The sequence below is a fragment of the Delphinus delphis genome, chromosome 2 (assembly GCF_949987515.2).
Source record: "Delphinus delphis chromosome 2, mDelDel1.2, whole genome shotgun sequence".
In the NCBI taxonomy this organism is placed as follows: domain Eukaryota; kingdom Metazoa; phylum Chordata; class Mammalia; order Artiodactyla; family Delphinidae; genus Delphinus; species Delphinus delphis.
In genome coordinates this window covers 168,195,958-168,218,327 of record NC_082684.1, presented here as the reverse complement: position 1 = coordinate 168,218,327, position 22,370 = coordinate 168,195,958, and the positions used below count along the sequence as shown (strand labels likewise).

At 40.7% G+C, this 22,370-nt stretch overlaps 1 protein-coding gene across 1 annotated transcript in view; it reads right to left on the bottom strand.

Moving 5' to 3' along the window:
* Positions 1–22,370, bottom strand: part of MYO3A (myosin IIIA) — a 170,355-nt gene that overhangs the window by 78,123 nt on the left and 69,862 nt on the right. The window contains exons 11-15 of the mRNA XM_060003164.1: positions 21,180–21,284; positions 20,989–21,072; positions 16,619–16,821; positions 4,806–4,904; positions 4,585–4,699 (exon numbers count right to left, since the gene is read on the bottom strand). Coding sequence (XP_059859147.1) covers positions 4,585–4,699; positions 4,806–4,904; positions 16,619–16,821; positions 20,989–21,072; positions 21,180–21,284 — 606 coding nt within the window. The remainder of the gene's footprint in view (positions 1–4,584; positions 4,700–4,805; positions 4,905–16,618; positions 16,822–20,988; positions 21,073–21,179; positions 21,285–22,370) is intronic.

Genomic DNA, 22,370 nt, shown 5'->3' with positions numbered 1-22,370 from the left:
TGGAGGGTGCTCTGAGATCCAATGAGCCTCTCCTGTTTTCCCCCAACCAGGCAACCAATAGAGCCAGACTGCAGTCCAAAGGGGCATCTACCGGTAGCAACATTCAGCCTAGGACCAAGGATTGGAGACAGGAGTGGATGCTGTGTTTTTCTTTATTCACTGCATCCCTTTCTGCTTTAAGAGCCAGGATACCCGCTAGTGCTTAAATCAACTTGTCTCCATAGGTACAAGCTGTGGGTGATGGCAGGGTTGGAGGGAGGTTAGGGAGAGGGAAAGTGATGCAACAGAAGGGGAGGAGGCTGATCTGAATTTGAATTTTGGCAAACGGAAGTGAGGAAGTCGCACCGAAAGCAGCCACAGCCAGGAAGGGCTCGGGGTGGGGTAGAGCCAAGTTTAACGAGCATCATGCCAGCCCACGGGAGCCGCCAATATCCCATTTTTACTCCTGATGCAGCTAAGCTGGCTTTTATGTTGTGCTCAAACATTCAGGGGGGAGCAAGATGTTGGTCCTTTGAGCCAGAATGAGAGCAAAAGACCCAGGTGGTCACCAACGATGCGTTGGAACCTCAGAATCAGAGCATATGAATGGGACCAAGTCTGGAACAGGGTGGCATGTGGAGTCACCCGGAGTGTCTCCCATGGCTTGTCTGAAATCTCTGGGTGGCAGTCATATGTCACTTGGAATATGGCTGAAACTCATGCCATCCGAGTCAGGGACTTCCTCTTCCAGAGCTGAACCAATTACATACACACGGCACTAGTAATAACCATATCTATTTTATTAGGAAATGTATTAGGGTCATCTCTGACTCCAAACGGTAGAGTTCAGATTGGTGTTGTTCCCAAAATGTAGTCAGGTAAGGTTGACAGCAGTTTTCAGTGTCACTTGATGTCCACCACCCCAGACATCACGGCTAAAAAAAGGGCACATACCACTCCACTCTTCACAAGAGATATCCACAGTAAGTTCTATAAGCTTAGTACTCTCTCAATTGTTCAACTCCTATTCTGTCCTCATCATTTTTCTCCCAACTCTCCAGCAAAGGCTTTTACTGATCAAGCGAATTGTCCTGTCCTCATTCGTCAATCCCGTCACCCTGTCAACCTGTGCTGCTGCGGCTGCTTCTTGTTCTCCCCCTCCCCCTCCTCCTTCTTATTCTTCTTCTTTTTCTTCTGTGAGAGTGCAGTAGGGGAATAAGATTTATATACTGGCCCTTTAAGAACCATGCATGTGTCTCACCTGCAGAAAGTTCTTCATAGCAAGGTATTACAGCTAAGAGCAAAGTCTGCAAGCTTCCCTAAAAACCCTCAGAAATCTTAACAAACAATGGATTCTTTTTTTCCATTTTACAGCCTAAAGCTATTTAATGCATCAACAGAGAGAAGGTCCCAATCATCTCCTTTCTGCCTAGAGACCACAGAACCACTGAGTTTCCTGATTTGAGCTGCAGCCAGCCAAAGTTCCAGCCAGGGTCCAAGAATCTACGGAAAGAATGCATCACTCAGAAAAAAAGATGATCAAGCTGGAGTCTCTACTTCTAAATCAAAAAGTTACTCAACTTTAGCTCAAGACTTCCTGTGAGTAGAGTATCTGCCTAAGGATGCATTCAACCCTGGCTTGCCCATGAGTCTACAGTAATGCTTCTCTCTCTGGTCCATAAAATTCTCCATCTTCTGGCAAAAACTGGGAAGTCATGGTAACAATTCTTCTCTGGTCCCCAGAGTAGTTATTTTGCTTCAGCTGGTCCTGAAAGCAGCCCGCCAGGTCCCCTATGGCTCCTACAGCTCTCACCCACCCCTCCCCACAACCAGCTCATCTAGAAACTTGGTAGCAAAGCATATTCAGAACTCAAGGAGGACTCTAAATTCTGGGGCTGTAAAGGCAGCCAGGTAGGAAGTCTCCCCATCAAATCTGAATTCCTCCTGGCTATGGAGAAAGCCCACAGCAGAAAAATTAACTCTAGAAGTTGAAATGTTTCCTGATGGACATAGATTACCCTGGTTTACTTAAACCTCTCCTGAAGGCCCTAATTTCAAGGCAAAAAAAAAAATCATTCATCTGTCCTGCTTCTCCAACCTCACCCAGCTGGCAGAGATCACACCTCACTCCCTAAGGTCAAAGGTCAAGGTCTTAAGAATACTTCCCCTCAGGCCTGCAGCAAGGATACCCAAGGTAAAGTCAAAAGCTTTCAAAGAGAAGTCAAGACTGGGAGGCCACCCGTCGTCAGAGCTGTCAACAGCAGAGGCTCCGTATTTGGAGAAAACGCACTTAGCAGCAAACTTTTCTCTATTCTGAGAACAGGTACAGCTTTAGAAATATTAACTTCTGGTGAGCAAATGCATCAAATGGACAAAAGGTTATCGCTGACAGCCTTGCATTTTAGAAGGGAGGCAACAGTGCCTGAAAAACACGCTGCAAAATGAGATTCAATAACTTCACGGCACATAATTTGGATGCTTCTTGTCAAGGGTCACTTCTATCAGCATGTCTACACTTTACGTCCTGCTGATAAGATTTTCCAAACTTTTGGAGAAGAATCAGGTATTATTTTTAGCTCGGGCTCTTAGCAGAGATTTGATAACCCAAGAAATTTCAGTAAACTTCATAAGCAGACACACTAACAGTTTCAAGTTGCAGGAGTGTCATTTATGAAAATGAAATTAAAATCCAACAAATTGCACATTACTTTCCTGCAAGAGTTCATCTAGAAGCCTGATTCATGTTCCGAGTGAAGTGTTCTTTTTATCGTAGGATTGAATCAACACAGCAAACAGTAAACTACTAAGGGCAGAGTCTGAAAGCTTCTCTACAAACCTTCAGGAATCCCTAGTAAACAAGATACTTTGTTATAAAACTTAAAAGAACAACCTAGGACAAAGAAAGAAATCTGTATTACTCAGGGATAAATTTATAGCCTTAAATTCCTTCATTATTAAATAAGGAAAAGGAAGAAACAGAGGAACCGAGTATTCTCCTTAAGAAAAAGAACAACACAAGAAACCAAATTAATACGTTAATAAAAATATTTTTTAAGTGAAATCAATAATACAGATAATGTGGCTTCAAAGGATGCCATCAAAAAAGTAAAAAGACAACAAAAGAGAAAATTTTTGCAAATCATACGACACTTGTATCTACAATACAAAGAATTCTTACAACTCAATAATAAAAAGACAACCTAGTTAAAAAATTGGCAAAGAATCTGAACAGATGTTTCTTCAAAGAAGATATGTAAATGATAAATTACCTGAAAAGATAAGTACGTGAAAAGAAGTTCAGCATCATAAGCCTTTAGGGAAATGCAAACCCAAACCACAGTGACACACCACGTCACACCCACTAGAATGGCTATAAACAGATAATAATAAGTGTTGGGGAAGATGGACAGAAGTCAGAACCTTTATACACTGCCGGTTGGAATGTAAAATAGTGCGGCTGCTTTGGAACACAGTCTGGTAGTTCCTCAAAAGGTTAAACATTGAGTTACTCTATGACCTGGCTCTTCCACCCTTGGGATACCCTAAAGAAGTGAAAACTCATGTCACACAAAAACTCAGACGCGGATATCACCGCAGCATTATTGATAATGACCGAAAAGTGGCAACAACCCAAACGCCCATCACATGATGCCTGGACAAATAACATGAGGTATATCCATACAATGGAATATTATTCCTCGATAAAAAGAAATGAAGTACTGACACATGCTACAACACGGATGGACCCTGGAAACATTATGTCAGATGAGAGAAGCCGGTCACAAAAGGTGACATATTGCCTCACTCAATTCATGAGAAATGTCCAGAGTAAACGGATGTACAGTGACAGAAGCAGAGGTGGGATGGGAATGAGGAGGAACTGCTAATCACTAGCAGGTTTCGTCTGGAGTGAAAAATTTAGAACATGAAAATATTCTCAAAGTGATTGGGGGAAGGATGCACACCTCAGTGACTGTATGAAAAGTCATTAAACTGTACACTTTTTTTTTTTTTTTGCGGTACGCGGGCCTCTCACTGTTGTGGCCTCTCCTGTTGCGGAGCACAGGCTCCGGACGCACAGGCTCAGCGGCCATGGCTCACAGGCCCAGCCACTCCGCGGCATGTGGGATCTTCCCGGACCAGGGCACGAACCCACGTCCCCTGCATTGGCAGGCGGACTCTCAACCACTGCGCCACCAGGGAAGCCCCAAAATGTACACTTTTAAATGGCTGATTTGTACAGTATGTGAATTATATCTTAATAAAGTTGTTAGAAAAAGAAAACTGCACTAAAAATGTGTGACATATTCACATTTCTGCATTTACATAAAATTTTATATATATGTGGGAGATGCAAATATAAGTAAAATAAGATTAAGAACAAAACGAAATTCAGTTGTATCTCAAGGACATGGTTCCTCATGTATAAAGTAAAAATTATAATTCTAGTTATTTCATAAGGTCATTTCAGTAATTTAAAAATTATCCATGTAAAGCACTTAGCACAATATCTGGCATATGGACCACTCAATAAATGCTAACTCTCACCATCAGCGAGGACAAAAAGACACTTCCTAAAGAGGTTCAAATGTCTTCCATACCCACCTCCATTGTAAAACCGATGACTTTGAAACACTGCTCAATTAATTCATATTGGGACTTATAGAAACTATTATTCATCATGTCCTGTACTGTTCTGATGTGGTCATTTTGCAGGTATCTGGAAAAAAAAAAGAAAGGACAGGTGAAAATCTGAAATTAAGTGAAATGAGTGATTAAGTGAAAAGTAGAAGCATTATTTACGAAAGTTCAAGCTGCTGGGTTACCTGGGAGGCTTATTTTCCGGCAATTTGTAATGGGCTAGTTTCTTCTTTTCAGCTAAACCAGCATAGATGTAGTAAAAAATATGAAAATTTTTTTCTCCACTGAAAAAAACAAGCCATTTTCAGGAAGGTGGTTAGTAAGAACATTTATTCATCGCTAAAGTTTCTTGGCAATATAATTACCAGAACGCCTGTAAGCGCCACCAAGCACTTCCCAGAACACTGGGTTCTGACCCTCTGTGGTTGCGACCCGTCGCTATTTTCGACCACCACTGTCAGAGGACTGCACACTCTGCTAAGCACTTGTCTGAGTCATGCAGCGGATATCTGCGTGTCCGCCAGGCATTTTTCTAGACACGGGGGATACAGCTGGAGCAAGCAGTCAAAACACCCTGACTTCTCATCGTTTACATGCCAGCAGGAGCCAACAGAAAAAGAAACAAATAACAACTAGAGCGTGCCAGGCCGTGGTGGGTGCTGCGGTATCTCATTTACCTGCCGTGACCCTCTCATTTCACGTACAAGGGAACTGAAGCTTAGAGGGGACACTAATCTCACCCTCAGATCACAGACTGGATGGCCAAACTGGATTCAACCAGGGTTGTTTGACTCTAAAGCCCACGTCTTTAACCACCTGGCTACACTGTCCTTCTGGGGCTCAGTCTTCTCACGTGCAGAGAAACCTGTTCCTTACGAACCTCAAGTTCCATGACTCTGTGGTTCTACATGTAAACAGCCTTTCCAAGACACTGGAAGAGTACAGTTAAGGAGTGTGGGTCACCACAAAGTGAGTCCCTGTTTCAGGAAGTTCCACAACATAACTACTGATACTAGGACCCCAGGGATCCTTGCTTCTCCTTCCCTTGTCTTCCTTTTGCTCTGGAGCGATCTGAGATGGACCACACTTCCTCTCCAAGATCAGGAAGTTCTCTCCTGGCTTACAGTTTCAGTCTCCCTCTTCCTTCTTCCACCTTAGAGAAGATGGTGCCCTTCCAAAAAATAGGGACCAAGGTAAGAAAATGGGTTTTGGACAATGAGTACAGGTATACCTCGTTTTACTGCACGTGGCTTTACTGTGCTTCACAGATGCTGCGACTTTTACAAATTGAAAGTTTGTGGGAAGGCTGTATCAAGCAAGTCTATTGGTACCATTTTCCCAACAGCAATGACTCACTTGGCATCTCTGTGGTAATTTTCACAATATTTCAGGCTTTTTCATTATTATGACAGTTGTTACGGTGATCTGTGATCAGTGATCTTGATGTTACTGTTGTGACCAGTTTGGGGAGCCAGGAACCTCAGGCTCTACAGACAATCTTATATAGACAGTGAACTTCATCCGTAAATGTTGTGTGTGTTCTGACTGCTCTACCGGCTGGCTGTTTCCCCATCTCTCTCCCTCTTCTCTTCCCTGAGACATGACAATGTTGAAATTAGGCCAGTTAACAACCCTACAATGGCCTCTAAGTGTTCAAGTGAAAGGAAGAGTTGCACGTCTCTCACTTTAAATCAAAATCTACACATGATTAAGTTTAGTGAGGAGGGCATGTCAAAAGCTGAGACAGGCTGAAAGCTGGGCCTCTTGCAACAGTCAGTCAGCCAAGTTGTGAATGCAAAAGAAAAGTCCTTGAAGGAAATTAAAAGTGCTACTCCAGTGAATGGTAAGAAAGCAAAACAGGCTGACTGGCGTTATGAAGAAAGTTTTAGTGATCTGGACAGAAGATCAAACCAGCCACAATATTCCCCTAAGCCAAAGCCTAATCCAGAGCAAGGCCCTAACTCTCTTCAATTCTGTGAAGACTGAGAGCAGAGAGGAAGCTGCAGGAGTCTGAAGCTGGGAGAGGCTGGTTCACGAGGTCTAAGGAAAGAGGCCGTCTCCATAACACAGCAATGCGAGGTGAAGCGGCAAGTGCTGACGCAGAAGCGGCAGCAAGTTATCCGGAGGATCTAACTAAGACCATCCGTGAAGGTGGCTACACTAAACAACAGATTGTCAGTGTAGACGAAATAGCCTGTATTAGAAGAGGCCATCTAGGACTCCCATAGCTAGAGAAGAGAAGTCAATGCCTAGCTTCAAAGGATGGGCTGACTCTCCTGTTAGAGGTGAATGCAGCTGGTGACTTTAAGCTAAAGCCAATGTTCCTTTACCATTCTGCAAATCCTAGGGCCATTAAGAATTACGCTAAATCTACTCTGCCCTCTAAAGCAGTGGTCCCCAGCCTTTTTGGCACCAGGCACCGGTTTCACGGAAGACAATTTTTCCAGTGGCAGATGAAGCCTCGCTCGCTCGCCCACTGCTCACCTCCTGCTGTGCGGCCCGGTTCCTAACAGGACTGGTACCGGTCCACGGTCCGGGGCTTGGGGACCCCTGCTCTAAGTGGAACAACGAAGCCTGAATGACAGCACATCTGTTTACAACATGGTTTCCTGAATAACTTAAGCCCACTGTTGAGACCTACTGCTCAGAAAAAAGGTTTCTTCCAAAATATTATAGTTCATGGACAATGCACCTAGTCACCCAAGACCTCTGGTGGACAACAAGGTTAATGTTGTTTTCATGCCTGCTAACACAGCATCCACTCTGCAGCCCATGGATCAAGAAGCAGTTTTGACTTTCAAGTCTTATTAGTTAAGAAGTATATGTTGTAAGGCTATAGCTGCCACAGACGGTGATTCCTTTGATGAATCTGGGTAAAGTCAATTGAAAACCTTCTGGAAAGGATACACCATTCTAGGTTCCATTAAGAACATTCATGATTCATGGGAAGAGGTCAAAATATCAGCATTAGCAGGAGTTTGGAAGAAGCTGATTCCAAGCCTCATGGATGACTTTGAGGGGCTCAAGCCTTTAGGGGGGGAAGTAACTGCAGATGTGGTAGAAGTAGCAAGAAAACTAGAATTAGAAGTGGAACCTGAAGATGTGACTGAACAGCTACACTCTCATGGTAAAACTTGAACAGCTGAAGAGTTGCATCTTACGGACGAGCAAAGAAAGTGGTTTCTTAATATGGAATCTACTCCTGGTGAAGATGCTGAGAAGACTGTTGAAATGACAACAAAAAACTTAGAATATGACACAAACTTAGTTGACGGAGCAGCAGCAGGGTTTGAGAAGACTGACTCCAATGTTGAAAGAAGTTCCACTGTGGGTAAAATGCTACCAAACACCATCGCAGGTCACAGAGGAATCGTTCATGAAAGGAAGAGTCAATCGATGAGGGAAACCTTATTGCCTTTTAAGAAGTGGTCATGGTCACCCCAGCCTTTAGCAGCCACCATCCTGATCAGTCAGTAGCCATCAGCATCAAGACAAGACCCTCTACCAGCCAAAAATTGACAACTCGCTGAAGGCTCAGATGATGGCTAGCATTTTTTTTAACAATAAGTATTTTTTAATTAAGGTATGTGCGTTGTTTTTTTAGACGTAATGCTACTGCACACATAAGAGACTACAATGTATTGTAGACATAACTTTTTTTTTCAATTAATTAATTTATTTTTGCTGTGTTTCGTCTTCGTTTCTGTGAGAGGGCTTTCTCCAGTTGTGGCAAGCGGGGGCCACTCTTCATCATGGTGCGCGGGCCTCTCACTATCGCGGCCTCTCTTGTTGCGGAGAACAGGCTCCAGACGCACAGGCTCAGTAGTTGTGGCTCACGGGCCTAGTTGCTCCGTGGCATGTGGGATCCTCCCAGACTAGGGCTTGAACCCGTGTCCCCTGCATTAGCAGGCAGATTCTCAACCACTGCACCACCAGGGAAGCCCAAGACATAACTTTTATATGCACTGGGAGACGAAAAACTTCATGTGACTTGCTTTATTGCGACATTCACCTTATTGCAGGGGGCTGGAACTGAACCTACAATATCTCCAAGGTGTGCCTGTATTCAGTTGAATTCGAGATGACAGCAAAATACCCAGGTTGTTGGAAATGAGAAACATGAACTTGGGGACTTTCCTGGTGGCGCAGGGGTTAAGAATCTGCCTGCCAATGCAGGGGACACTGGTTCGAGTCCTGGTCCAGGAAGATCCCACATGCCGTGGAGCAACTAAGCACAACTACTGAGCCTGCGCTCAAGAGCCCGTGAGCCACAACTACTGAGCCCACATGCCGCAACGACTGAAGCCCACGCACCTAGAGCCCGTGCTCTGCAACGAGCAGCCTCTGCAATGAGAAGCCCGCGTACCACAAGGAAGAGTAGCCCCTGCTCGCCGCAACTAGAGAAGCGCAGCAACAAAGACCCAATGCAGCCAAAAAAAAACCAAAAAAAAAACACATGAACTTGGCAGACAGCAAGAGGTACATCTTTGGCTGTCAATCACACAGAGCTACCCATTGAGCCATGATGTCAGAAGAAATTGCTAAGTGTGAGGATATATAGAGAAAAGAGAAACGCTCCAAGAACAGATCTTTGATGAGTATACATTTTGGGAATGGATGGATAAATCTAAGTCAGAGAAGAAAAACTCAGAGAAGAGTCCAGTCATGGAAGCAAAGACAGGCGAGCATTTCAGGAAAAGGGCATCACAGGCTCAGATGCTGAAGTCAGATGGTGGCATCCTTTAGAGCTGGCTGTGTTCATACCTTCTACGCCCCCAGCCATTATTTGTGGCAGTCACTAGTAATACTTCGATGAACATGAGCGTTGTACACAAGCAAGGTTAGAACAAAACAAAAAGTGTAGTTCTTGCCTTTTCTCACCACAAAATAATAAAATTCCTCTAAGACGGGCACAGCATATAATTTAGTTTGCTTTGTGCGAATGAAATCACATTGATTGCTCTATGTGTCACACCTCTAACGCTTAAATGATGCAGTGCACAATTAGAGGAGTGACTCATACATGCAGACACGCATAACTGGTGGTGTTCTAATTATCAGTTTACTGAGGATGGTAATTTGACAAGACCTGGAGATGCTATAGGAAATATACTGATCTTTGGTAGATAAACAATTAAGAGAATTAAAGGAACAGGAAAGGAAGACACCTCCAAAGATTACCCATCTCATGTTCTGCCTTAACTACATCCTTAAAGGCAGAGAATCTTCCATAGCATCCCACACACGCTCGTGTGATTAGTGGTTCCCAGGTCAGAATGGCCCGGGAACAAATGTAGGGGCTCAGCAAGTCACCAGATAGTACAGCTGACCCTTGAACAACAGGGATTTGAACTGTGTGGGTCCATTAATATGCAAATTTTTTCAATAGATATTTTTAAATTGTGTGTAGAATACCATGTGCAAGACTTAAAGTGGAGAACCTATCTTTACAGGCATAAGGGGAGTGACAGTTAATATAAAATTAACAATGTGCTACTATTCTTACTCTTCTATCACTCTGCTTTCAGAGTTACATTATTGTACAGCATGCCTCTCTCTCGTAATTGGAGAAGCTGCGCATCAGCCTATCAACACAAAGTAGTTTTCTAAAAAATGTACCAATGTTTCCATTACTCTATGATGAATATGGCTGTAATATGCCCTAAAATTTTATAAGATTCACTCATTAGTGTATCGGCTGGGCTACGGTGAAGCAATTGTATCAATGACACCAGGTGACACAAGGCAACCACACTGCTGCTTCTTCCTTATCGATGCACGCATCCTTGTCCCTGTAAGTAAATATGAATTTCTTCTTCACATTATCTTTTCCTTTTTCATGTTTAGTGTTAGTATAACACCTACAGTGTTTTGTATCATCTAAGACAATACTGATGTAGGTACTGGCAGATGATTCATCTTGTAGACAGACGACATAAACTTATGGCATCAGTAGAGACAGTACAGTACTTTCACTGTATTTTCTCTTCCTTGTAATTTTCTTAATAACATTTTCTTTTCTCTACCTCAACTCACTATAAGAATATAGTATATAATACATATAATATACAAAATATGTGTTAACTGGGTTATCAGTAAGGCTTCTGGTTAACAGTAGGCTATTAGGAGTTAAGTTTGAGGAAAGTCAAAAGCAGATTTTTGCATAATAAGCAGATTTTTGACAGCAACGGGGGTCGGCGCCCCTCAACCCCCCACTGTTCAAGTGTCATTGTATTCTCTGGCTCCGGCCCACCCCTATAGCGGAGCCTCTAATGCTTCCTCAGGGTCCCACTCAGCCATTTGCAGGAAGGCCCTCCAGGCTGTCTCACGTGCCCTGGACCCTGGGGATCACTGTGCAGCCAAGGCCTCTAACACCTCAAATCTACGACAAAGTCCTCACCAGGGCGCGACTCACCCCCCGTGTGAAACCTTGGAATATTCGACAAAGGGACCTGCAATGAGGCGTGGAAAGCCAGCAGCGCAGCCTTGCATTCACAGGGCCCCATGAAGTGCTCACGAAACAGTGCTTCTAGCGTGTCCTGGTTGTTACACCTCCTTCCTCCAGGACTCCCTCCTCCAGGATATCCAGTCTCCTCGATCCGCCCGACCCTTGCCGTCTGCCTGCTCACTCTCCGCAGATGAACTCACTGCCTACTTTCCTGCGAGATCAGAAACCAGCCGGTGATGGTGATCAGCAAGCTCTGGATCAAAGCATGTGTGGCTCCTGGGAGACCATGCGCTGCTGTACACGGGAATCCTGTCTTACGGCTCTATAGCTCCTGGGCCTAGAACAGCTCCTGGCACTTAGTAGGTACTCAGTAAATATTAGCCACGTGGGTGGATGAATGAATGAATGGTGGGCTCTGGAGTCAGAGAGACATGGCTTCAAACCCCAATTCAGTCACTTATTAGCTTTTTGACATTAGGCAACTTCTTATAATTTTCTTGGTCTGTTTCCTCCTGTAGAAAATAGGCAATAACCCCTGTCATGTTGCTGAAGGAATTAAGAGAGATTATGGAGGTAAAATGCCCAGCACAGTGCCTGACACAGAGTAATTGATCCATAAATAATATTTTCTCTTTCTCCACAGCAGAGAGCACACATCTGCCATTTGCTTGATGTCTCCTGCAGCGTCTGGGAAAGTGCTGGGCATGTGAGAGACACGCAAGCAATGCCTGCTGAACTAAATTGCAGTAACTGGAGAAAACTGCAGTGAAACAGCAAATCATTTATATTTATGAGCATTTTCTAGCATTGACTTCTGTATGCTCATTTTCTTCTTGGAAGTGAGTAGCCTCTTTTTAAAATTTCCTCTTTAAAATCATCTACATTTAGGAAAGGCTTTAAGTCACAACTTATACGACAGCAGCAACATGAGAAATACCATCAGTATAAAACTAAATGTGGTCAGAGATGGGGGTAGGATGACATGAGTAGAGGCAAAAAAAGAGAAGAAAAGAATTTATTCCATTCAAAGAAAGGGTAAGTTCTTTTAAAAAATTGTCTACTCTGATTCTTCTCTGCCAGCTCAGATCCATTCTTCATTCTTCTTTGCCTTGTTCTGTGACCCCCAAATCTAACCTCTACAGACTGGCACTCCCGGGCTCCCTTGCTCTCTGGCTTCCAGCTGGGTTCAGCCAACAGGGAGCACAGGCAGGAGGCTGGAAGGAGGGAGAAGAGGTCGAGGTTTTCCTCCCCTCACTTGCTCTCCTTCTCCCAGTAGCTGTACAGTTGTCCCTCAACAACCACGGGTTCTGCATCCACGGATTCAACCAACCGGATCTGTGGATGTGGAACCTACGGACACAGAGGGCTGACTCGGCATCCGCGGATACGGCAGAGGGCTCTGGAACCAATCCCTCGCAGACACAAAGGGACGACCATATTCCTTTAGGCAGCAGCTCCCGACAGGCAGCAGTCCTCCACAGCCCTACTTCTCACCAGGCTCTGCAGTGTGGTCCCTCCTTCTGCCCTTCAGACCCAGGTGTAGGAATGATTTCTCAATGCTGTTCATCTGTGGGCATCTCACCGTTTATTCTTGGTTCTTCAATACCCTCTACCTCTGTAAACAGTCCTCTCAGTTAAACCCTCTGAACTGGTTCTTTCCTTCCAGTTCCTGAATGATAGGGTACATTTATATTTATCATTTTAAAAAGGGCCTACTAAGAATTCTTCTATTACATCACTGATATTTTCATTTTTAAAGATCATTAAAAAAGCTTCCCTAGAATTTAACAATGCAATTCAAATTAAGTAAAGTAAAAAAACAGATGTAAAAAAACCTGGAAAAATGGAAGAATTATAAGGCAGATGTACTTGAATTATTACTGAGATATATTTCAACCTGATAGTAAATTGGAATACTTTTCCCCAATAAACAATGTTGTAAAACTATAATCCTTTAGGCCAGCTGAAAATAAGCTTACTTTCTTAATAGTATGCCTAAAATACGATCCTAATTGTGCTATTTCCTGGACTATATGGTGCAATAGTTCAATAAGCATGAATGAGATTATTTGTATGGTTACAAATCCAGAGCCTCACTGTGTAGCTGCTGAGGGTACTGCTCACATCATACTCTACATGGATGGCACTGCAGCACACAACTCCAGGCAACCCGCTGCGATGGTGCCCTTGACACTGTGCAACACTGTGGCCCCATCTAAATCCCAATAATTCAGCGTCTTAGGTGGACATTCCCCAAAGACCTGAAGGACGGAGTCTTACACAGTTATGAGAGCAGGAAAGACTGTTCTGAGAACCAGTTAAGTCTCCACACTTGGAAGAATCAACATTGTGAAAATGACACTACTACCCAAAGCAATCTACAGATTCAATGCAATCCCTATCAAACTACCACTGGCATTTTTCACAGAACTAGAACAAAAAATTTCACAATTTGTATGGAAACACAAAAGACCCCAAATAGCCAAAAATGGAGCTGGAGGAATCAGGCTCCCTGCTTCAGACTATACTACAAAGCTACAGTAATCAAGACAGTATGGTACTGGCACAAAAACAGAAATACAGATCTGTGGAACAGGATAGAAAGCCCAGAGATAAACCCACGCACATATGGTCACCTTATCTTTGATAAAGGAGGCAGGAATGTACAGTGGAGAAAGGACAGCCTCTTCAATAAGTGGTGCTGGGAAAACTGGACAGGTACATGTAAAAGTATGAGATTAGATCACTCCCTAACACCATACACAAAAATAAGCTCAAAATGGATTAAAGACCTAAATGTAAGGCCAGAAACTATCAAACTCTTAGAGGAAAACATAGGCAGAACACTCTATGACATAAATCACAGCAAGATCCTTTTTGACCCACCTCCTAGAGACATGGAAATAAAAACAAAAATAAACAAATGGGACCTAATGAAACTTCAAAGCTTTTGCACAGCAAAGGAAACCATAAACAAGACCAAAAGACAACCCTCAGAATGGGAGAAAATATTTGCAAATGAAGCAACTGACAAAGGATTAATCTCCAAAATTTACAAGCAGCTCATGCAGATGAATAACAAAAAAACAAACAACCCAATCCAAAAATGGGCAGAAGACCTAAATAGACATTTCTCCAAAGAAGATGTACAGACTGCCAACAAACACATGAAAGAATGCTCAACATCATTAAACATTAGAAAAATGCAAATCAAAACTACAATGAGATATCATCTCACACCAGTCAGAATGGCCATCATCAAAAAATCTAGAAACAATAAATGCTGGAGAGGGTGTGGAGAAAAGGGAACACTCTTGTACTGCTGCTGGGAATGTGAACTGGTACAGCCACTATGGAGAACAGTATGGAGGTTCCTTAAAAAACTACAAGTAGAACTACCATATGACCCAGAAATCCCACTACTGGTCATATACCTTGAGAAAACCATAATTCAAAAAGAGTCATGTACCAAAATGTTCACTGCAGCTCTATTTACAATAGCCCGGAGATGGAAACAACCTAAGTGTCCATCATCGGATGAATGGATAAAGAAGATGTGGCACATATATACAATGGAATATTACTCAGCCATAAAAAGAAACGAAATTGAGCTATTTGTAATGAGGTGGATGGACCTAGAGTCTGTCATACAGAGTGAAGTAAGTCAGAAAGAGAAAAACAAATACCGTATGCTAACACATATATATGGAATCTAAGAAAAAAAAAAAAGGTCATGAAGAACCTAGGGGTAAGACAGGAATAAAGACACAGACCTACTAGAGAATGGACTTGAGGATTTGGGGAGGGGGAAGGGTAAGCTGTGACAAAGTGAGAGAGTGGCATGGACATATATACACTACCAAACGTAAAATAGATAGCTAGTGGGAAGCAGCCGCATAGCACAGGGAGATCAGCTCGGTGCTTTGTGACCACCTAGAGGGGTGGGATAGGGAGGGTGGGAGGGAGGGAGACACAAGAGGGAAGAGATATGGGAACATATGTGTATGTATAACTGATTCACTTTGTTATAAAGCAGAAACTAACACACCATTGTAAAGCAATTATACTCCAATAAAGATGTAAAAAAAAAAAAAAGTCTCCACACTTGCGTAAGACCTGGAGGTTCCTCCAGGTATGGGTGGCAAAGGCACTAACATACATGCCCACTAAGTTCTGGGCCCCAGCACACCTTGATAACAGGAGCTGCTATTTACTGACATTGTCAGTGTCCCATGTACTGCACGAGATATTATTTCTAATCTTCACACAACTATCAACACTACTACTGCTAATAAGGGCTTAAACTGCATGGGGTTCTTTCTATGTGCTCTTCATTGCACTAAATACTTTACAGGCATGATCTTAATAGGTAGGTACCACTGTTAACTCCTTTTTAAAAATGAAAAACTGAGGTGCAGAGAGGTTAAGCATTTCAAATTCTAACACACAGTAGGTTGCAGAAACAAGATCCTATAAGGGTCTTTAAGGTTTAAATATCTTACCCAAGGTGGAGTACATGTCAGGGAGCCACAATTCAAAGCCACATTTGCCTAAAAGTCATGCCTGACATTTTTGGAATTGAAGACCAAAGGATAATTTTCTACACTGAAGGCTGAGCTCAGAGGTCGGCTCCAAGCAACTTATATTCACAATTTATCATAAACTGAATGACAGCAAATTTGAAGGCACTTATAATTAAATACTAATGTACTTGTACATAAAGGAAGCTTATGTTCCTGAGAATTTAACATATAACACATAACTACAATAATGTAGATATGTTTGGCATAAAACCAACATAAGAAAACTGGAAGACTCTAAATTGCCACAACTTTAAAAAAAATAATATAAAGACCAGGGTACAAATTCCATGTTGTGATTAGTTTTTTCATAAGAACAACAAACAAAGATGTTTTGGAATCATGAGGACAGGAGAAAAGTTTTGTCATTCGGCTACAAACTGAGGAACTCACTCAACCTAAAAGGAACTCACTCAACCTAAAAGAACTCACTCAACCTAAACTTCCCAGAATATGGTGTTGGTGGCTTATCAGCAGGCAGGAAAAAGAACACTACAATAAAGCCCCTTCCTGCATCCTGTTTTTGTTTGTTTTTTGGTCCCTTGTGTATAAACATTGGGAAGCACAGAATTAATACAAAGATCTATTTATATATACCAGCACTTAAAAGAAAAAAAATGACTGTTATTTCTAATTAAATTTCATACTTGTTTTTTGTGTAGAGAAGTATATTCTCTCCTACTTGAGAAATTACTCTAAGTTATCCTGTTAGTACCTCTACGACGGGCTTAGGCTTTCTATCTGTTTTCATAAACTTTAGGCTATTTATTAACTCCTTTACTGGATGTAACATATGAGAGTAAGACAGTGCTGAGGCATCTCTGCTTCCAACAGTAAATGCCTCACACATAGTAGACGATCAATAAAATTCTGTTGAAATTTTGTTAAATAAGACATTTTATTATTAAAACAAAAGCATCATCTTTGCTTACGTTTCCCAGAAAATAGGAAATATGTGACATGAACTTACATGGCTTGGTGGATAACTCGGGATTTCTCCAGAAGGTATTCAGAAATCTGTGCTCCCACGACAGCCCCAGAAGGGGTAAATTTCATTTCTAAGTATTTTCCAAATCGGCTGGAATTGTCATTTATAATAGTGCAGGCATTGCCAAAGGCTTCCACCAAATTATTCATTTGTAAAATCTTCTCTTGCAGGGTTTTGTTATTAGCCTAGAGAAAATGTCAAGATATTAAAAAAATGTAAAAAATTAATTTTGTATAGAATGGAATGTCTCTTCTCTGATAAGCACTTTATGTAGATGTAAACATACAAGTGCATCTTCTTGGTTTGTTGCCAGAAGTTACAACCTAGTATATTTTTCCCCTCCTGCTGGTACATTCACTCACTTCCTTTCTTAGAGGGGCGAAGAGATCCTTTACACTTTTTCTATTCAAATATAGTTCTGTTAAGTTCCTGATTTACAAACACAATTTATAAGCAGTCTACGCATACTGAGGTATATCTCAAACTTTGTTATTCCTCCTCTACCTATATGGGTCCCCATCCACAAGATCCCCAAAGCTGTGGACCAACTTCCCTTGCTTCCATGGAAGCTGTCAAACCTGCAACTAGAGGAGTAAAGATAACGTGTGAACTCAGAAGTAGAGGAGAGGGAATAATTGTGAAAATCAAGAACAGCTCGGCTGTGTGGAAGGGAGATGTGGATCCCTGGTCCAGGCCAGCGGGCCTACGTGGCTGGCCCTCCATTTTCTCCTACACCATCTCACATTTTCCTTCCCCAAAACAAGCATCATGTTGGGTTTTTTTTCTTTACCACTTTATTAAACTGAAATTCCACCAGAAAATTTATTTGGGTTAACAACCAACCTCTTTTAGAAGGCATCCCCCCTCTTAGAGGTTTAAGGAGGTATCAGTCATTCACATCTTAGTAGAAACAGATCAAGTGGATTATTTTCAGTGTAATACCTTGCTGAAGTCAGCTGTGTTAAAGGTACGGAAATGTTTATGTAAGGGAGGAGCAGCAGGTATTTCTGGAACATAGGCTACATTAGAATTTGGGGAGGGCCGAGGGGGCATTCACAGTGCGGTTTTGGGGGCATATAAGGATTTTGGATATCCTCTAAAACAGGCAATAAGGGGAGAGAAAAGAGAGGAGCAAGAATTGGGATCATTGACTCTTTTTAAATGTTGTTTGGGGCTGGCCTTGCACTCATGAAAAAGGTGAGAAAACATCAACCACCTGTATTAGGTAGCAGTGCCCTGCTACGTTAGGTTTCGAAGACTGTGTATTACAAAGGTAAATTCCATCCACCAAACATACCATTTTTGCATCTGCTAAATCTTTACCAAGGAAATAACTAAAAGACACACTCAGTCCCGATAAGGGTAGAATTCTTTTGTTTTTATATCACCATCTCCAATTAATATCAAGTCACATTTTTAGATCTAGCACAAGATAAAGATATTAAATAAACATTAGATGTGCTGACATCCACAAAACAACATTCGTACAAGTTAATCCATTATTGACGAGAGCCTCTATTGACTTCACAAATCAAGAAAGAATAGCAAAGGCCCGTGCGGAAGGCCCCTGAGTAAATTTATTCAGGTGTTCAACTCTTCCACGCCAGGAGAGTATGCCGTGCCACACACCATCCCAACTCTCTCCAAAATGACGTTTATTTCAGTGAACTTAAAAGCTTGTAGAGTGATGCTTATCCCAGAAGTAAGGAGAGGGAAGTGGATGGGCAAGGGGATGGGGAAGGGATTGAGATGACAGCCCTGAGGTAGGCCCCCCTTCCTGGCCTCTACTGGCTCTTCCAGTTCTGAGGGGTCACAGGCCTGGTTACTAGTATATTTCTATTCTATACCCACACCCATGATGGAAAACATATAACCAGTCAATTGATTTTTAACAGGAACATGAAATTCTTCTGACAATGAATTAGACTCAATTAAGCAGCTGTTTTGACACCATGAGGCACCCTTTTATATATACAGTGGTTGGGTCTGGCCTTGTATCCACAGTGCTTTGTAGCACAAGATTCCTATAATCACTGTGACGGCAAAAATTTTAAGATGACTCTACTTCTAACTATGCAAATCACTATAAACATTTTCGCAGGGATAAGTTGTACACAATGATTTTTCTTTTTTAGCCATTAGCCTAATGAGAACACATTATTCTTGATTTATCTTATTTCAAGGACTCTACTTGGAAAATCAAACCAAGTCTCTATCCTCAACATCCCATTTTTTAAAATTAAGGTAAAATTACATAGAGGTTCACCCTTTATATAGTTCTGAAAGTTTTTACAAACATATGCGACCATAAATCCCCCACTATAGTCCACATAGAGAACAATCCCATCACCCCCCAAATTGTCTCATTACTCTTTGCAACCCTTCCCTCCACTCTCAGCTGCCGAACATCCCTGATTTGTTCTTGTGCCTACGGTTTTACATCTGCAAGAATGACACAGCAAGTGAACCCTACATGTAGTCTTCTTAATCTGCTTCTCTGACTTGGCCTAAAGCATTTGAGATTTATCCAAATCTCTTCCAGTGAGCTTCATTGCTTGTATCAGTGTTCATTCTTTTTTATTGCTGAGTAATATTCCATGGCATGGATGTACCATAGTTTGTTTATTCATTTCCTAGTTCTGTTGTTTCCACTCCCTGGAGATGATGAACAAAGCTCCTATAAATTTTCTGTCTGTAGCTTTTTTGTATGAGCATGGGTTTTCATTTCATTTGAACAAATACCTAGGAGTAGGATTGTTGGGTTGTATGATAAGTATGGTTAGACTTTCTAAGAAACTCCTGAGCTGTTTTCCAAAGTGGCTGTACCATTTTGCATTCTCATCAGCAATACACGAGTTTCATTCAGTTCCTCTATGTTCTTGCCAGCACTTAGCATTGTCAGGTTTAAAAAAAAAAATTTAGCCATTTTAATGGCTATGTAATGGTGTCTCACTGTGGTTTTAATTTGCATTTCCCTAATGACTACTGGTGTTGAACATCATATTTTCATTTGCTTTTTTTGCCATTTACATATCATCTTTGCTGAAACGGCGAGTCAATTTTTTTGTTCATTTTTAAATTGTTATTTGATTTCTTATTATGGAATTTTAAGAGTTTTTAAAAATATATCTTCTGGATACAAGTCTTTTATTAGAGTGTCTCTGAGTCTGTAGCTTGTCTTTTCATTTTCTTAACAGTATCATTCAGAGAACAGAATGTTCTTAATTTTGGTGAAATCAAACTTTTCCCTTTATGGATTATGCTTTTTATGTTGCATCTAACAGCTCTTTGCCTGACCCAAAATGACAAAAAACAAAGTTGACTGACTTAATTTTCTTCTAGAAATTTTATAGCTTTTGGTTTAATCTGTAGGTCTATGTTCCATTTAAGTTAATTTTTTATAGCATGTGCGGTCTAGAGTAAGGTTCAATCCTTTTGTATGCGCATATTCCAGCACCATTTGTTAAAAGACTATCATTAATTGACCTTGCACCTTTGCTGAAAATCAATAAATCATATATGTGCAGATTCTTTATTCTATTCCATTGATCTGTATACCATCTTTTCTTTAATAACACACTGTCTTGACTATCACAGCTTTTACAGTGAGTCTGAAATCAGGTAGCATTTATTAATCCTCCAATTTTGTTCTTTTTCAAAACTGATTATTATAGTTCCTTTGCCTTTCCATATACATTTTTGATTCAGTTTGTCAATTTCTAAAAAATAAAATCCTGCTGGGATTTTTACTGTAAACTACATTGAATCTACAGATCAATCTGTGGGGAATTGACATCTTAATAATCTTGAGTCTTTTAATCCATGAACATGTCATATCTCTCCTATTATTCAGGTCTTCTTTGATTTCTTTTATCAACTTTTTCTATTTTTCAGCATACAAATCTTTTACATGTTTTGTAAGATCTAGATTTCAATAGTTCATGTTTTATGGTGCTAATATAAATAATGCATTTATGTTTAAACTGATCATTGTTAGTATGTATATAATATATAAATATAATTAATTTTTGTATATTGACTCCCTTTTATCTTGCTGGTAACAAAGGAAGAAGAAGTAAGGAAAGCATTCAGAGAATACGTTAGGGCAAAAAAGAGAGAAAATCACCTCTATAAAGCCTTGCCTACTAAGAGTGAGAAAAGTTAGAATTTGCTTAAAACAAAACATATGCTCTTTATATTGTTATATTTTAAACTCACAAAGGACAACAAGTGTGTTATAATTTCTGTGCATTATTAAATGTGGAAATTCGTAAATATTAACCTAATCAGTTAAATTAAATTCTGAAGTATAACAAATATTTCTGTTAGGACAGAGAAAAATTAAATTATACCTTTCCAAGCACTGTCAGCTGCTGAACTAAGAGATGAGCACTTTCAGTCTTTCCAGCACCACTTTCCCCAGAAATAACAATGCACTGCACGGTGAGAAAAGGAAACTGTAAGAAGACTTCATCCTCACAAAATTCAGCTGACACACGAGAAACTAAGAGGAGAATTTCTAAAAATGTGAGACTCTCCTTACCTGATCTGAATTATATGTTACCATAGACTGGTATCCTAAGTCAGCCATGGCAAAAATGTGAGGAGGATTGGCAGTTCTCTTTGCTCCAATATACAGTTTGGAATGCTAAAGGTTAAAAAGAACATGTGCTGTAGGGCTTTTGTTTTTGTTTAAACCCTACTTATTTACAGATAGAGTGCTAATTTTTAAAGCAAAAGGTGAATCAAAATACAGCTTCATACCACCAAAACATCACATCCATATTACATACACACATACATGCACAAATCATGGACAATTATGTAAAATAAAAGTCTGACACAAAACAACAGGGAAAAATGATATGACATAATATGATATCACTTTGGCAGTGGTATTTAAAAGAAGACTCTTTTGGAAGTGCATACCACTTCCAAAGCAGAACTTAAAGTTTCAAAATACTAAGATTTCCTTAAATAAGCAGATACTTTATAAATAAGACAATCAGGTATCATTTTGTTGACTATTCCTTGGATATAATAATGTATGACATACGATCACTACTTTTTTCCTTTCATATCATTTAACATACACTTTCTCATTTGCTTTGCCCAAGATCACATAGTTAATTGATAGCAGAATTTGTGCTAAAGCCCAGTCTTCTAAAACTTGGTCAAGGTTCATAAATATGTCATTATTCTTGTAAATCTTAAAGTGGTAGAGACTGAGAGAATTACATACTTTTCACACAAAAAATTATATTAAGCACAGTATTATTCTAGAGTAATATACTATTATAATACAACATAATATTCTAGAGTACACAAATAGCTAGAAGAGTATGGATCTAATTGAAAATGAAAAACAGCCTAGCTTAACTCCAGAACACTATTCTATATTTAAACATTAGGGGTGAATAATGGATAATTATGTGCTTATATTCATAAAACATATTGTCTGATATTAAAAATTTAACCAGAAGGAATTTTTAAACTCATAATGATGAGTTTTACAGCCATTAAGTATACAGTACCTACATATACAATGTAATTTTACTTTTGACTCTCCTATACTTGGTTCAGAGGTAGACATTAAGTCTATACTTTTTAGGCATCTGTTTATTGATATGATATGTAGTGTGGACCAGTTACCAATTACCAATGACAAGAAGTAATTAACACATCTCACACAAAGACCACAAACTGCATCCAGATCGATTCATCTTCTGTTTTT